This window comes from Sycon ciliatum, chromosome 8 (genome assembly GCF_964019385.1).
Source record: "Sycon ciliatum chromosome 8, ocSycCili1.1, whole genome shotgun sequence".
NCBI lineage: Eukaryota > Metazoa > Porifera > Calcarea > Leucosolenida > Sycettidae > Sycon > Sycon ciliatum.
This window is the reverse complement of record NC_088650.1, coordinates 17,454,120-17,468,341: the sequence shown is the minus strand read 5'-3', so window position 1 is coordinate 17,468,341 and position 14,222 is coordinate 17,454,120. Positions and strand designations below refer to the sequence as shown.

The 14,222-nt window shown below is 50.6% G+C and overlaps 1 protein-coding gene across 1 annotated transcript in view; it reads left to right on the top strand.

Moving 5' to 3' along the window:
• The window catches only part of LOC135823935 (uncharacterized), a 76,371-nt gene that overhangs the window by 28,101 nt on the left and 34,048 nt on the right, over positions 1-14,222 (top strand). Inside the window, exons 29-37 of the mRNA XM_065336814.1 lie at positions 4,517-4,592; positions 5,160-5,261; positions 5,981-6,076; positions 6,666-6,735; positions 7,149-7,285; positions 7,792-8,043; positions 8,546-8,674; positions 8,930-8,998; positions 9,620-9,765. Coding sequence (XP_065192886.1) covers positions 4,517-4,592; positions 5,160-5,261; positions 5,981-6,076; positions 6,666-6,735; positions 7,149-7,285; positions 7,792-8,043; positions 8,546-8,674; positions 8,930-8,998; positions 9,620-9,765 — 1,077 coding nt within the window. The remainder of the gene's footprint in view (positions 1-4,516; positions 4,593-5,159; positions 5,262-5,980; positions 6,077-6,665; positions 6,736-7,148; positions 7,286-7,791; positions 8,044-8,545; positions 8,675-8,929; positions 8,999-9,619; positions 9,766-14,222) is intronic.

Below are 14,222 nucleotides of genomic sequence, written 5' to 3'. Positions count from 1 at the left end.
TCTTCAGCCGGTGCCCTAAACTAGGGCGTTGTGCACTATTAATATATTGAGCATGGTTCCTCAAGCAGTTCTTAACCCTTTCAGCACGGCCAGGGTGTGTAACTGACCCGCGGAGCCAAAACCAGTGATTTTCGTGATTTTTCAAAAGTAGTCCTATTCACTCACAATTTTTTCTGCGGAATGCATGTTCGCACGCGACATCTATGTACTAGTACGCGTGCATAGCGGCACACGTGCGCCCGTCAGTACTATCGTAGAACAGTCTACGTTCATCCAGCACGTCACTGGTCCACGTAGGGATAAGATCCGTCGACCACGGATGTCTCGGGAGTACGTTCATTTTCACTGTACGCATCACGTATATATACGTGATCCGTGGGCCAGTTACATGTACCATCACGTACATACACGTGATGCGTGCTGAAAGGGTTAAAAAGAGGCTCTCAAGGACAATTACCTGGAACGTGTCATTGCCTCCAGAGCCTCGTTATGGGCGAAACAAGCAGGTCATTGCCTGATGAATGCACTGATCTGAGTATGAAAGTCAGAGCTGCACTCGGAACTAGCCTTGTTTCACTGTTGTGACACGCTGCTTTGCCTCTGCGATACTGAGCACTCTCAGTCTCAGCACACTGAATGCATCCTCCGGGGACTGAGTTCCAGTCACATTCTTACACATAGTCTTACTCATAAAGTTGTTGGTTTGCGCCTCGGAGACGTGTTGGAGCTAGGTGTCAGATCATTGAATGTCTCAGTACTCCTGGTCAGTTCTGTGCCATTTAGTCGCACTCGCTGACTGCATAATCTGGTTACGTTGGTGGACAGCTAGTCATAACTCGTAATATTTTGTCCTTCTCCTTTTTTAACATTAATAATGGTGCTCCTATAGGGTACGGTTGGAAAAAATTTAACCACACCTTCTTGAAATTCAAGAATATGTGGTGGTACACTGTTAGAATAGCTGGCTTGCTTACTCCGTTACAGCTGCTCTTGAGGAGGATGACCTAGAGAAGTTAGAGTCCGTTTTGCATCCGAATCATCACAAGTTGTGCGACGTCAGGCATGTTCTCTCGCACAACAGCCTCACTGGCTTTCCCATCCGGCCAACACTGAACAGGCATGGCTGCAGAAGATTGAAGTGACACAGTCTGCAGAACATTTAGTCGAGGCGTATGTACACGCACCGCTTTTCCAGGCAATAGTCAGGACATAAGTTGAAGCTTGACATCACCATGCAGTCCACTTGTGTAAGCCTTCTAGCGCCTAGGCTACACACACACAATCATGTTGTTTGGTTCCCAGCATGTTCCAAGGCTGTCAACCAAACATGTTTTCCGCCAACCAAGGCTCATCAAAATACCAATATTATAAATCATGGTAATACAAAATTAGGAGGACGGAAAAAGTGTTTTTTAAAGGGGAAGTATACCCTAAAATCAATTTTTCACCAGTTGTAGTCTTCTGGGTGCTGAGTCGAATGGTCTTGGTCCGAGGAAGCTGCGACGCTTCCTTCCTACTTGAATCCCAATCGAACCCGCGCACTTCCACCGAAACTGGGTGACTGCGCCCTACTAGATGGGGATTTGTATGCAAAATCTCACTAAAAGCGCCGTTTCGTTCTTATAAAAGCACGGATGACCGCGATTGGCCCATATGTTGTAGTCTTTTGGACGCTGAGTCGACTGGTTTTGGTCCGAAAAGGCTGCGATGCAGCGTTCCTCCTTTATTCCCAATCGAACATGGTTGAAGAAGCGGTCACGTGCTCCTGGGTGCCCAAATCACCTGGTCACCGCGCCAGCAGGCGACAACTTTCACACCAAGGTTCAACTCGAGTTCAACTCGAGTGACAGGACTGCACCCAAAAAAGGTCAAACAGGCTAGTAAGTTGTACCCTGCAGGCACGGTGACCAGGTGACTGGTGTACGCAGGAGCACGTGACCGCTTGTTCAACCATGTTCGATTGGGAATAAAGGAGGAACGCTGCATCGCAGCCTTTTCGGACCAAAACCAGTCGACTCAGCGTCCAAAAGACTACAACATATGGGCCAATCGCGGTCATCCGTGCTTTTATAAGAACGAAACGGCGCTTTTAGTGAGATTTTGCATACAAATCCCCATCTAGTAGGGCGCAGTCACCCAGTTTCGGTGGAAGTGCGCGGGTTCGATTGGGATTCAAGTAGGAAGGAAGCGCCTCAGCTTCCTCGGACCAAGACCATTCGACTCAGCACCCTGAAGACTACAACTGGTGAAAATTTGATTTTAGGGTATACTTCCCCTTTAAACACTTTTTCCGTCCTCCTATTGTTTGAACTAGCTCTGTCGGATTTATTTGTTGAGCACTCTCTTGCCGTCTTGGACAGCCTGGATTGCTGGAACCTCTCTTGTTTATCATGATAATACATTGTAGTACAATGTAGGGTCTAGGTCAGTAGATCTTCTGATACTCATACTGTCATCATGGTCATAGTCATCGTCATTTTTGCTGGGCAACGCTAGACTCTACTGTCTACACTGACGGTCAGTCGATATGCATGGTAGACGGATCTCCTTACTGTCTGTCTGGTGCCATGTGTGCGGAAGCTGCGCATCCGTGCATTTTGCTCGAGACAGATCATATTAATATCTAATCAAGGCCAAGGACGGGCATCGCGCACATCCATCATGACTATGTAGAGCCAGATGTCTACATGACTGTAGTCGCAGGTTCATCTAACACTGAAGTAACAGATCTACTATGCGCGTCCTTTTATCAGCGCTTTTTCACCGTGTAGATCCACTGCGGCCATTTCCGGTCGTCGTTATCGACCGTTGCTTTGGTGTATTCTTGCCGCTGTGGCTGACGAGATCACGTTGGAGGTTACCCTGCGAGCATTGGCCGATGCATAATGAAGGTTAGTTCAACTTAGTATAGACTTTAGACTTGTATCCTCTCGAAAGGCCCGCGCCCAACATCACTCACATGAAAGAGTTGATCACGCAAACAGTCGAAGCAGCATCTTATCTCTAGCTCTGTGGTTTACCTCCGTTGCCAGAACTAAGGAGTGGCGGCGCGCGAGTAGCGGTGCTAGGCCGGCCTTTCCATTACATACTTGCCCACTACAATGAAGCGTAAGTAGTGTTGGCAGAAGTCCTGTGAGCGATTTCCACACGACAGAGATATAGCAAAAACAGCGCGAAAAATTTGGAAAAACGTGGAGTGGAGATAACGATCCTAGCCTTGGCTATAGTGTATAGTGTGCCTGTGTATGTAGCGAAAAAGACAACCATGGCTCCGAATGACTGGCTTTACCTGACCACCACGTTTGTGTAACCATGATGACAGGGCGTAGTACTCTTTCCTGCTTGATCCCTGGAATTCGACCATGCCACAACAAAATAATAATTCCCAGTATCGATAAGTCAGGGGAACTAGCCGGCACGTAGATCTACCGCTGCATCCCAACTAATGAACTGTCGGCTGGACTGGGCAGCCATCGGCTCTTGCGGAGCCCAATCATACTAAGATCCTGCGTAGAAGAAAAACCACGGTGCATTGCGTACTACACAGTACATGGCTGCATGCCTGGTGAACTATCAGTGGAACAAAATGTAGGCTACTGCCCAGAAAACAAAAGTAAAATTACGGCTTGGCACGTCCTCAGTCAGAAAGCATTTTCCACCTCTATAATAACGCAGATGCAGCCCATAAAGCCGGGGGGGGGGAGGGGGGGGGGTAGGGAAGGAGGTGAGTAGATCAGACTAACCACAAAGTGGTCCGAAAGACCACTAATCCCCTTCACTGCATCCATCGCTGAGGCTACCCCCTCATGCTGAGCCACAGGTTCCCAATTAACTGTGGATCACAGCACACTTGGAAAAACACGTCTGCTTCCAAAAACATGGTCTTAAAACCATCCCACTATGCTTCCCTGTCAAAATCGGATTTCTTTCATGGAAAGGGTTCATGGTTGGCAAATTCCAGAAGAAAAACACACGTCGATCGGACACTCAAACACAAGAATGTTCTCTGAAAGAGGACAAACGGCCCAAACAAGAGAAGAGGATGGTATACGATAATGTGTATGGAGTTCTCTTATTTCGAATTGAATGGCCAACCCTGGCTGTGATGCACGTACTGGTTTAATGAACAAGTATGCAGGGGCGTCGGAACCGGTGCGGCCAAGGCCGCACCAATAATTTTTTATTTTTTTTATTTTTTACATTTCAACCTTGTTGATGGCTTGTCGACTCTTGTACAGGTACAACCCCACTGTACCATGTTTTGCATCGACAATGCAGTGTATCATCAGCATGCATATTCTAAGTTCTTATTTCTCATATTATTCTGTAGCATTAAAATATGGCCTTTTAGGCCCAATTTTAAAAAACAAATTCCCGGGGGAGGACCCCCGGACCCCCCTCTCACACTTTCGCCGCACCAATGTTAAACTGCTTCCGGCACCCCAGGTATGAGCATGAAGAGTGTTAATCATTGCTTGTGGCTCACTTCTATTTATTGTGGTCCAATGCTGTGTAGATCATTCGATGTGTATCACTTGAGATTCAGGATGATGACCACCGACTTTGACGACACAGAGATTGAAAAGCTGGAGGTAAGATTTCATCCGCAAATCAAAATTGAAATCAGAAAAAGAACATGCCCCACACCCAGACTCTAAACACATGCTATAGTCATGTCCATTCCTGGCAGGATTCCAAGTCTATACCGCACAAATAGCTGTAGATTGCACCCATTCTCCCACCCTTCCCGAGAACATACATGTTTGGGCATTTGTGATAACTTATGGCAAAAATGTAAGACCCCTAAAAGCCAGAGTATACATTATGAAGTCAAATGGTGCAGCGCACGTGAAGAGGGTGCTTAGCTAGACTTGACTGAAACTGAGAGAAACGCATTTGAAGTTTGAACTCGCCATCATGCTGAAGACCGCGCATATAAACAACCACCACGGCATCATTAATTTTCTTGACGGATTTCCATCCGAGTTTTTTTTTAATGAAACCCTGCAGGCGCTTACTTCAGATGTGTTTGGAATAGTAAAAGACAAAGTGACGAATGCCTGAATTAAACATTCCCCACTAGGCGGATAAGACGAGGACAATTTCAGACTTGGGAGTTGTTCCTCCTGCCTGTGTTATGATTGATGTTTTTTGGATAGAACCCCAGAGATCGCTATCGACTATGGCAAGAAGTCACGCAGGCCGCGACCGACAGGATCCGCATCCAGAACGCCTTTGAACAGATGCTCAAGATCATACAAGTAAGTTGAAACGGGTTTCGAAAACTTCTTGTTGTCATCACTTTAACAAAGATTTTGTTACTTGTGGACTTCCTTTGGTGAAAGTGTATAGGAACATTATGAAAAGGCGATATGGAGAAAATTGTAGATGGGAAGGAACAGCATGCACTGGCTGTGTTCTCACTCCAGCAAACATTTCAATGTAGGTAGCCATGGGGGAAGACTTTTGAAACGCACGTGCTGGTGATGTTGATTGTTTGTACGAGTTGTGTACAAGCTCGCACATGCGTTTTTAGACTGCAGGGGTGTGGCGCTGGAGTTTCAGGTGGTCCGGCTAAATGGGATATTTGACCGAACGTGAGCACAGGGCGACGTTTTGGACCAATTTCGGGAGCGGACATTTTCGAAATACTGTGTAACCCAGCTAGTGCTACGTCCCTGGACTGACGCTTGTAGCCGGCAGGGATTGCCGCCATGATTGTTGGCTCTTTCTAGATACTGTGAGATGTACCAATATCTATATGGTCAAGCTGTGGCCAGCGGCAGGGTCCTTTGAAACCTAACGCAAATAGTTTCTAACGCAGCAGTTTTGACCCTGTTCAGAACGACAACGTTGCAATGAGCTAGCTTGCATCTTGTTATGTATACAGCGTAGGCATTTGGCACGTTGGTTATCGCAGTATCTGCTGTCCTTCGTGTGTTCATGTAACTTTGCCATGCCTCTCTGCTGTGCGCTTTAGAATGGAGAGGATCGTATGGAATATATCTACCTACTCCTGGACTACTCGCGGTGGATGTTTGAGAATGACTATCAAGTGACAGACATCGAACCATTGGTAATATTATAATTTGTTCTATCTCTCCGTGCCTCTAACCTTGCTCAATCAATAGTACCAACAATGGGTTTTGCTGTAATATGAATTTGGAGTTGCAATAGCAGATCTTGGCGGTGCTCCTTGTATGATCCCTAAGCACATCCATGATCTCTTTCACCAGCACCCCAGCCAGCAAGGAAGTATTTGTGCAGGCGTTGTAGCCGGATTCCTCACTGCAATTATCACAAAACTGAAAGCCAGCAAGGAAGGCAACAATCATGAAAAATCCATAATAATGCGGTGTGTCCCACTGCTTCTTGCCCTGCGTCTCCTATTATATCGGTGTGCCGGATGCCAAAGACGGGCGCACGTTGCGGAATGGTGTTTTTTTCGGTGCTGAGTGCTTGACCACTGGACGTCAAAATTCTAGTTTACTGTCAAGTTCCCTCCCATCATTCCTTGGTGAATGACGTGATTAACATTGTTGGTTACAGATTGACTGTGAGACTATGCGTGAAGTATCAAAGATTTGCTAACTAGAAGTTGACCATAAGACCTCATTGCATGCGTGTCCTTCCTCATGTTGCCGATTGTTGATGCTGATTTGTAGCTGGATGAAGTGAAGGCCAGTGTGCTAGCCCTACCACCGGTGGAGGAGCCGTTTCAACTTCCCAGTCCGTGTAAGCTGTAATCCTGTTGTGCAATGGCCATTCGGCTGTCTGCTGATTGTTCCGTGCACTAACCTGTAAAAGCGACAGCAAGACAGTTCATGTAGGTGCGCTCATGTACTTGAAGTAACAATGTCATGTTGATTTGAGTGCATTCAAACACTGATCTCCTACACGCATTAGACGTGGCTGCACCGTGAGTGTCGCGCCACACAACCCTGCGAACCGTTCAGCGGAGTCTGATCTACATGGTTGTATGTATGGGTATGTAATTACAGACATACCGGCATGGATACATTGGTGCTGGGAACATAACGACCTTTTATGCGCGTCCAAGTATAACTTGATATCGCAGTGACTTACGGCTAAGGTTGTAGTCATGGCTGCATTGTAGTTCTGCTGTTTGGTGTGTATTCCCTGCACAGGCGACAATGCTATCCAGGAGGAAGCTGAAGTGCCGGACAAGAAATCAAGAAAGTCGCCCGGACCTGGAAGCAGAGCCAAGAGCAGCAGGTCTAGGGCTAGTGCAACTCCGCAGGCCAGCAAGGCGGAGGATTTCAAGGTAAGCCTATCCCGGCTGGTGTTGGTCGTGCCCAAACTAGCAATGCACACAATCATAGTGAATGAGCGTGCCATGGACATGGATATCTCATGGAGCGGAGCCATTATTTGATAAGCTGACACGTGCTCTTTTGTGCGTATTGTGGGGTGGCCACAGGATCCTAGACATGTCATTTATCATGAAGTGGAGCATTCATTTGAGCTAATGAGTCTAGTAATGACATCTGCTCCTTAGTGTGTTGTGTTGGTGTGGTTGCAGGACCACAATATTTAATGCTCTTCCAATTGTTGGCGTAGACTGGCATACCAATGACTTAAGGGAGTTGGCCTCAGAATGGCATTTCATTGGATAATGCTTCCTTTTATTACAACACATTATTGTGGGGAGAGTCAGACATTCATTTTATGAGTGGCCTGTATTCGGCATTGCTTTGCCTGTAATGATAATCAGGCCTAACAATAATCCAAGCTCATGTTGTATATTTACTTCGCTACCTGCATCCTTAGATCCAAACAGACAACAACAAGCTACCGGCAACCGAGCGGGTAGTCTGCCTGGCCGAAGCGCACGCGCTTTCTGCCAAGATCTACCTCAACTGCGAGCCAACCAACAGCGGCCATGAACACGTGCGCAAGGACACATTGGCTGCGGCAAAGCTCTACTGCCATATCTGGAGCTTGGCAACCGACCAGGCCGCGCTGCAAATTGCTTTCTGCAAGTTTCTGGAGGACGCCGGACCAGCGGCGTCGGACGCGAAGGCAAGTCCGAGCTGAGCGGTACTGTCTGCAATGTGCTCTCATTGAAAGATCAAGTTGCGTTATACATTTCTGTAATCTCTGAGACGCTGAGTCCTATCAATAGTTATCTTCACATCCATGCAATCTCTCTGCCAGTGATGACCCTCAAGATTTGTATGATTTCTGAACTTCTTGATGTGAAGCACTTAGTATATACACAATGAAAGGCCATTCAAAAAAGGATCTGGTTTTAAAGGACTACTACTTCAAGAAGGGGAATTGTTCTCCAAGAACAAATTCCTAGAGTGGACTTAGAAGGTTACAATTCCCCACAGCTATGTGCAGTGTTCATGTCTAGAACCTGGTGGGAAGTGTTCACTCATGTAACACTCATGAGTTTGAGGGGAAAGTTGCAAACGGGAAAAGTCTGAAGAAAACAAATTGACAGTCACCACCAGGTCTCAAACCAGGGACCCTTGCTTATGGCCACACTGTTTTGTTTGTTTGTTGTCTTTCTGAATAGGCGAAAGCCAAGGCAAAGCCTAAGAAGAAATCTCCCTCACCGGCAGTAGGCGCCGCCGTTGATGAGCCTCTCAGCTTTCCTTTGCCAGCTACTCCGGCCAATTGGTGCACGTATAATCTACCAGACAAGGTACACGTACATGTAGACATGTGTTTGTGTTGGCTATGCGAAATGTATATGTGCTGTGTAGAAGCTACCATCTTGTCTTTCTGCGTCGTATGGCAGTGATCAATGTCAGGACGGCAAATTCTGCTGAGTTCAAGCATTTCTCTGCTTGGAAGACATAGTCTCCTTCTTTGCTCTTAGGTGCTAGACCATATAATCGTGATCTTGTCTGAATTGCATCTATATTGCCGGTTACCTGTTCAACCACACTATGTTTAGGCGCACGAGATCGTTGGGCCTGGGTCAGCCCTTCCAGGTGCCATCAACACCAAGACCATCAAGAATGTGGTGAGTAGTTCTCTTGAGGATACACGTCTTTTGCAACAACTGCGCAAGGAGTTCTTCTTACGGGCTTCCGATTAATAGCTTGCTTACTGGCACAAGTACCAGCAAATGTGCACAGACAATAATTTGTCAAGCGTCGTAGACAATTCCCCGTGCTAGATTCTTGAGTTGTAGGTTCTGTCGAAATTCTGTGCTTCGTGGACAGTTATTGGACGTGGAGATTGCCTTTAGTTTTTGCCGTAGCTATCAGGAGGTGTTAGACTGTCTCAAGGAGGTCAGTCAAGGCGGTGTTCATCTCCTTTCTCTCTCTCGTCACTATTGCATTCCTAACCGAAGTCGGGTTGCACAACGATCATTGTATATCTACATCTGTGAGCTCTCCCCCACCCCTCCTGCCTTTCAGAATAATTCCTCTGGTACTGCTTATACTTCAGGTTGTAAGCTTACAGATGCATGTGATGTGAGTGGTGTTAAGCCCTACCCCCCCCCCCCCTCCATTCCATAGCCCTGTTCAAGATGTACATGCACCAGTATTAGAGTGCACAAACATGTGCGCTTGTGCGTTGGTTTGCCTATTGCCATGTTGCCTTGCCATGTTGCCTTGCCATGTTGCCTTGCCATTAGCCACGCACCCTGGAGTGTCTCCGATCAGTCGAGGACTGCCTGTCACGCATTGGACTTCTTCCCCTGATCTGTCCACTGCTTGCCTTGGAGAAGTACATCAATTCCTGGTACAGAGACTCCGACTACTCGACGTTCATACAGCTCAGGTACAGAGTCTGATCATGTGTAGCACTCCACGGACAGTGAAATAATGGGACCACGGTTTTGATAATATCACTTCAATGTCCTGTAGTAGAATACTACGGACCTGGCTCGCTCACACATTGTCGTCTGGAGAGTCTAACTCAAAAACTAATCTTTCATGGATATGTTATGCATTATATCATGTCATGGACTACGGAGCTTAGGCTAGGATCAGTACGGTGCTTGCACATAACAGACAGCAGGCTGACCAGGAATAGAAAGCTACATTACGCAATGTATCGGCAAGAACATCAGCAGACCTAATCAACCATAATCAACTATATTTCTAAGGGGTCGTCACAAGGAGGGAAATCTGGCGACCATCTGGTGGAATAGCGATACCTACACCTACATAGAACACCAAACAATGCACATCTATGGTTCCAGCACAAGCACGGCAGGGCATGTACCTGTCAGCAGTACGTAGTACAGTCATAGTCATACATAGATGTACCATGCAACTGAGTTACTCGCTAGTCGATGCAGGACATGCAAGGATGGCACCTTGTCCAGTACAGTACAATCACACCCCTCTCCTAGGTGACATCTCCACTCGACTCTAGCCATTGTATCTAGCTGGACGCGCCAAGGTTCCACGGTCACGTAGGACATAAGCCGGTGCAGGGCGATCGTCGTCGTCGTCCGCTGGCTCCGGCTTCTCAAGCCACATCTCACCATCACCGTCGTCACGCCCATCGTCGGCGCTCGTGTGCGCCTGCTCCGTCGCTCCTGGACGCGGAGCACCATCCTGCTTGGCACTCTGTGGGTGTCGTACGTCAGGCTTGAGAAGGTTGATGTTCACGACTTTCTCCCCGCCATCATCTCTGGTGATGACTACTGTCGACGGCGCAATGATCTTCTTCACTTTCCAGCCGCACTGGTATGGCGGAGTCAACTTGCGTCGCCGGCCAGGCTGTTTCAGCATCACACATTGCCCCTCTGTGTAGGGTGCCTCGAACTTGGTGATTGGCTTCTCCGGAGTCGTAGCAGCAAGCTCCACCTCCACGTGGTCGCGGACCCTTGCTGCTGTCTCGCCAACTCGGTCAACCCACTCGCTCAGTAGGGCTTCTGGTTCCTCAGCCTCGATGATCAGCTGGCGCGGCTGCCATGAACACATGGCCAGCATCGGCGGTATGGCTGTCGTGGTGTGTGGCCTCGTGCGGTAGTAGTAGAGCAGCAGATCCAGCTCAGTTTTCCAATCTGCTGCTTCTGTGAGGACCTTCCGCATCAGCGTGATGATGGCCCTGTTTGCCCTCTCGACACCTCCCTGCGACTGCGGGTGACGTACGGCCCCTGTCTTCACACGCACGCCGAACCGTGCGAAGAGAGCTCGGACAACGGCGTTCTTGAACTCGGAGCCATTGTCCATACGGACTTCGTCTGGCGGGCCCCAACGGCAGCAGAGGCTGGTCAGCGCTTCTGCAACACTGGTCGCATCGTGCCGCCTGAGAGGGATTGCCTCGACCCACTTCGTAAACACATCCACGCACACCAACACGCAGTGGTACTGACCGGATTTCTCCTCTCCCAGGTGAAGTGTGTCGATCTGAACGACACTCCACGGCCGCCCAGGCAGGTCTGGCTGCGTCGGCGGCGCTGCGGGTCCTGCGTGGCTGCTAGCGGCTGCACACTGTCGGCACTGGTCACAATACTCCCGGCACCTAGCCGCCATGCTGGGGAAGAAGCAACGTGCGCGGAGCATGTCGTACATCACACTCCAGCTGGCATGCCCGGACATCACGTGGGCCGACTCGAGAACGCTGTGCTCAAGGCACTCCGGAACGATCGGCACAGTGACAACGCCGAGTGCAGGCAGCTTGAGCGTGCGGCTCAGCTGGCCGTCCTTGATGACGAGCTGTTCACGAATCTTCCGGTAGGTGGCGTGCTGAATCTCGCTGTCGCTCTCGATAGCACTGACCAGCGTCTGAATCAACGGGCACTTCCGCTGGGCATCACAGACGTCGTCACAGCCAATGACGGTCGCCGGCTGCTTCATTGCCATGGACGCGGCAACTTCCGGAGATTCGTCGCTCTCGGGAACGCGAGCTATCTGCAGCCACTTCTTTGGGACACGGGTCAGTCTGTCAGCGACATTCTCGTTCGTCGGTACCCAGCCAACTGTTACCTTCAGGCCAGCCGTTGCGACTAGGTCTTCAATGATGTCCAGACGGCGCACAACGAGAAGCTTGTGGAGGCCAGTGACCCTGACTTGTCTGACGTTCCCGAGGACCTGCGACACCCAGCCTGCAACCGCCTTCGAGTCAGTCACTAACGTCACCTTCTCCACCTTGTACTCCGCGGCGAGTGTTAGCGCCCTTAAGACGGCGTCCAGCTCGGCAATGTTAATGTGTTTGTGGTCACGTGGCTCGCGCAGCCACGAGCAGTCTTCGATCGTAGTACCATCGTGATGCAGGGAAGCTCCAATGGCGACGTCCGACGTGTCGCAGAACACGGTCCAGCCGTCGCTATCCAGCGATGGAACACGCCACGCACCTCTTGCAGGGTCTGACTCCCGGACCATGTCGGCCAGCTCTGCGCAGCACCTGGCGACCGCTTCTGGCACGGCGTCATCCCAGCCATCAGCTGAGCAGGCCTGTCGCTTCAACCACGCACATGCCGGGCGGAGCCACGAGCACACTGGGTAGTGGCTAGTCAGGCGTCCCGTCCACTTGAAGACCTCACGCTTTGTCAGCGGCTGTTCGAAGCCAAGGTTGACACCTCCTCTACGAGCCCAGTTGACCGTGCCGTCACTTTCCTTTGACAGTTGGAGACCGAGAACTCTGGCCGCGGTGAGCGGTTCTGCGGGCTTGGTCGGCAGACCGTAGCGGTGAAGAGCGGACGTCACAGCTTGCTCTTTCGCTCCCGGAACGAGCACATCGTCGACGTAGCTATCAACATCCTGCCACTCTCGGGTCACCCAGCGGACGATGATGTCCATCACCTTGGGCGCGACGGACAGGCCGAAGCCCATCCTCGTCATCACGTACAGCTTTTCTCGCCAAACGACAACCTGGTAGCGGGCGAGCGACGGGTCTACATGAACCTGGAGATAGGCCTTCCTGATGTCAATTAGCTTGCACTCTTGATCGCTGGCCATGCGCCACTTCCGCAGTTTATCGGCGCAAACGGGCGCCTCGGTCCCCGGATTGGATTTGATGACACCGTTCAGTGCTCGGTAATCTAGACACGGCCGGACTGGGGTAGAGGCTTTGTGTTCTTGGACCTTGGCTAGCAGAGGCAGGATAGCTGCCGGCTCCCCGTGTACGGATGGGTCGTGCTCCACCAGCCAGCCGTTCTCCACCCAAGCATCGACTTCGGTACAGAAGCTGGCTTCCTGCTCCGGCGACAGCCGCTTACTGTCCAATGCCGGAACCGATCTGTTTGGTTGGCGGTTCATCATCAGCCCACATCCATCGCACGATCCAGCGCTGGCTTGCGCTGTCCCACCGGACCTCGCTGTCGTCCGTTCTCAGCACCACATCCTCTCCGTCCTTGCTCACAGTCACGTGCCGAGAAGGGTGAGCGGCCGGCACTGTCGCCGCCACGATGGCAGGACGGTCAGTTTCTGGGGCGCCGAACTGGACACTCGACAGGGAACCATCGTCACCATACCCGAGGTGAACTCCTCCGACAGCCGCAATCACGTCAGCGCCAACGAGGACGTCTGCATTCACAGCGTCCAACTTCCGGACAACGAAGGCTTTCACTTGCGTCCGCGGAAGATGAACCGGGCAGCCCGCCTCTACTCGCTCTACCAGCAGCTCTACGGCTCCAAGCAGCTCGACTGCGCTGCCGTTCAGGGCGTTCATCTGGACTTCAGTGTCGGGTTCATACTCGATGCCATGGTCAGTAAGGAAAGCCTCAGCCACCAGAGAGCGTGTGGCGCACGTGTCTACTGCTGCCCTTGCTCTCTTCCATGCACTCGTGCTTTGGTCCCGCGGCTTGACATCGACATACACCCTGGGCAGAGTCCCCTGTCCTGCCTTCGTCACTGTGCAGAGGCACTTGTCAGTGCTAGCTCCGCGCTCGCCAGCAGCTGCAGCAGCAGTGCCGCCCTTCGAAGCCGCTTCCCATCGCTCACGTGCAGGGCAGTTTCGCTTGACGTGGCCAGGCTTATCGCAAAAGAAGCACGTGAGCCCGCGAGGCTGAGAACGACCACGCCGATCGCGGCTCCTTGAAGGGCAGTTTCGGCGGAGGTGCCCAACTTTTCCGCACTCGAAACAAGCCGAGCTGGCAACTGGCTGGCTCTTTCCACTACTGCTACTGCTCGCCGCCGCTGCCACTTCCTCCGAGGCTCTAGCTAGCAATCGCGAGTCGCTCTGCGCTGACCTCAGAGCTCGGATCGATGCCAAACACCCGCTCACGGAATGTTCCTTCGAGGCCATGGACAAGCGTAATTCCTTCGCGAAGGCGCTTGGCA